The sequence below is a fragment of the Capricornis sumatraensis genome, chromosome 15 (assembly GCF_032405125.1).
Source record: "Capricornis sumatraensis isolate serow.1 chromosome 15, serow.2, whole genome shotgun sequence".
In the NCBI taxonomy this organism is placed as follows: domain Eukaryota; kingdom Metazoa; phylum Chordata; class Mammalia; order Artiodactyla; family Bovidae; genus Capricornis; species Capricornis sumatraensis.
This window is the reverse complement of record NC_091083.1, coordinates 59725640-59727731: the sequence shown is the minus strand read 5'-3', so window position 1 is coordinate 59727731 and position 2092 is coordinate 59725640. Positions and strand designations below refer to the sequence as shown.

Genomic DNA, 2092 nt, shown 5'->3' with positions numbered 1-2092 from the left:
ACCACCAACCAGTGATTAAGTTCTGTAAAATGTGTATTTTACATCCAGTCTACATTTAATTTAAACTAGGTATATAAAAGAAAGGTGTGGATTTTATTTGTTTGTGTTATTAAACACTGCTCATCATTAACAACAGACTGAGTGTTCTACAAGAGATATTTTTCAAAGTACACACAATGGGTTTAAGATGGTAATATAAGTACTTTATGAAATGTTAGTGTTTTTCTTAGAAGCTAATATTTGATGCAAAATGAATCCATGCATATACTTCTGGCACCTGCTTTATATTAATATTATTTCCTAAATAGAGTATCAATCTAACCCGTTGTCATAGCTGAAGTGTACAACTAGAGGCTTCTTTTGATTACTTTCTTAAAATCATCAGAAGGCCAGTTTGTGTCACATGGACTAAGAATTGCAATTTTATCTCTCGCAGCAGTATGAATGCAGGCCCATCTCGGACTAAAGTACAACATCCCAAGAATTCCAGAAAAAGACAGAGTAAACCCCAAGTCCCCCACATTTCTTCCCAGCTGAAAAGCAGTCTCAGAGGTGTCCCCCAACTGACTGAGGATAAGCTGAAGGAAAGCATTTCCCCAGAAGGAAACCCCGAAAGGAGTCCCCTCGGCCCCAGATATCGGGGGCTCTCAGGGAACAAGCTGTTTCTGGACTTTCAGTCCATGAAAATCATCAAAGAAGATGCCGAGGAGGAGGACAGTGCTAGTGACCTCTCTGATTCAGAAAGGATCGCCATCCCCCCATCCCCCCTCACGCCTCCAGATCTTCACCTTCGAGCCGAAGAGATTGACCCGGTTCACTTCGATCTGCACCCAGGGCAGGGCCCCACCTGGCCTGAATACTGTTACCCCGACTTCCTCCCACCCCCGTGCAACTCCTGGGACCTGCGGGACATGGCCATGCTCCTGCACTCCGAGCGCAGGACAGAGGCCGTGCCCAAAACTGGGGGACTCCTAGGCAAGTACGTCGACAGGCTCGTCCAGCTCGAGTGGCTGCAGATCCAGACCATCCAGTGCGAGAAAGGCAAGGTGGCCAAAGGGAGGCCTCCCACTGCCCCTGGGACCTCGGGGGCCCTGAAGAGCCCTGGGAGAAGCAAGCTGATGCCCAGCACTCTGTCCAGGCCTCAGCAGGAAGGGCCTCTGAAGTCGGGCCTTTCACGAAAGAAAGACACGCTCTGCAAGGAAGTCCATTCATTCTGTTACACTGGTGAGGCTTTCCCCAGACCTCTTGATGTGCTGAGCAGTAGCCGATTATGTTCTCAGAAGCAAACCCTGGAGGAGCAGAAAGAGAAGAAGAAAAAGAAATCCAACAAGAGCTCCAGGCTGCAGCCCTGGGACTTATCCGGTGGAGACAGTGGCCCCAAGATCGAGAGCAATGGGAACCTCCGTGCACCCCGGCCGCCAGCCGTGATCCTGGATCCTGTGGACGGCTGCAGGGCCGCCCGGGCACCAGCACACACAGGTCTTAAGAAGAAGGGAAACGTGAATAACTGTGCTCATGCCACGATATCCAGCGAGAAAAAGCTCAAAACTAATGGAGGAAAGCAAAATACATACAAATTCAAGAAATAACTGAGATGATGAATTGCAAGAACCCGCAGATGACTCAGTATTAAAGCTCTTCCGAAAGTTCCCCTCCAGTGAATTGTAAGAGACTTCGGGTTTACTGACCTTGAAGGGGTGGACAGTTCTTTAGTCCACCCACCCTCACCTCCACCCCTGCCACACAGGGTTGTTTTCAAAAAAAGAAGTCTTTAGGTAATCATACTTTGTGTTGACAGTCTTAGGCAAACTTGAGGTAAACATCAGCCAAAGTCTATGCCACAGAAAGAAATAAAACCACTGCTCTCTAGCGGGACTTGAGTGAACTCCACTTCTGAAATCTCAGCCACAGCATATGTAAGCTAGTGGGTATGGCTTCAAACAGTAGAGAATCCTGAGTATCTGAGACAGGGCTCTCTGCGCCCTGGCCCTAAAGGATTCAAACAGAAGTTCTGGCTGTTTCACCCCAGGGGAAGCTTGGGCCCTTCCTCAACAGCATCTATTTTGAGCAAAGTCATTTATCACTAAGTTTC

The 2092-nt window shown here is 48.1% G+C and overlaps 1 protein-coding gene across 1 annotated transcript; it reads left to right on the top strand.

Annotated features, from left to right (window-relative positions):
- Window positions 1–440: 440 nt before the first annotated feature.
- On the top strand, window positions 441–1589 carry FAM217B (family with sequence similarity 217 member B). The gene has a single exon (XM_068986790.1). The coding sequence runs from the start codon at window positions 441–443 to the stop codon at window positions 1587–1589; it is 1149 nt and encodes a 382-aa protein (XP_068842891.1).
- The last annotated feature ends 503 nt before the right edge of the window (window positions 1590–2092 follow it).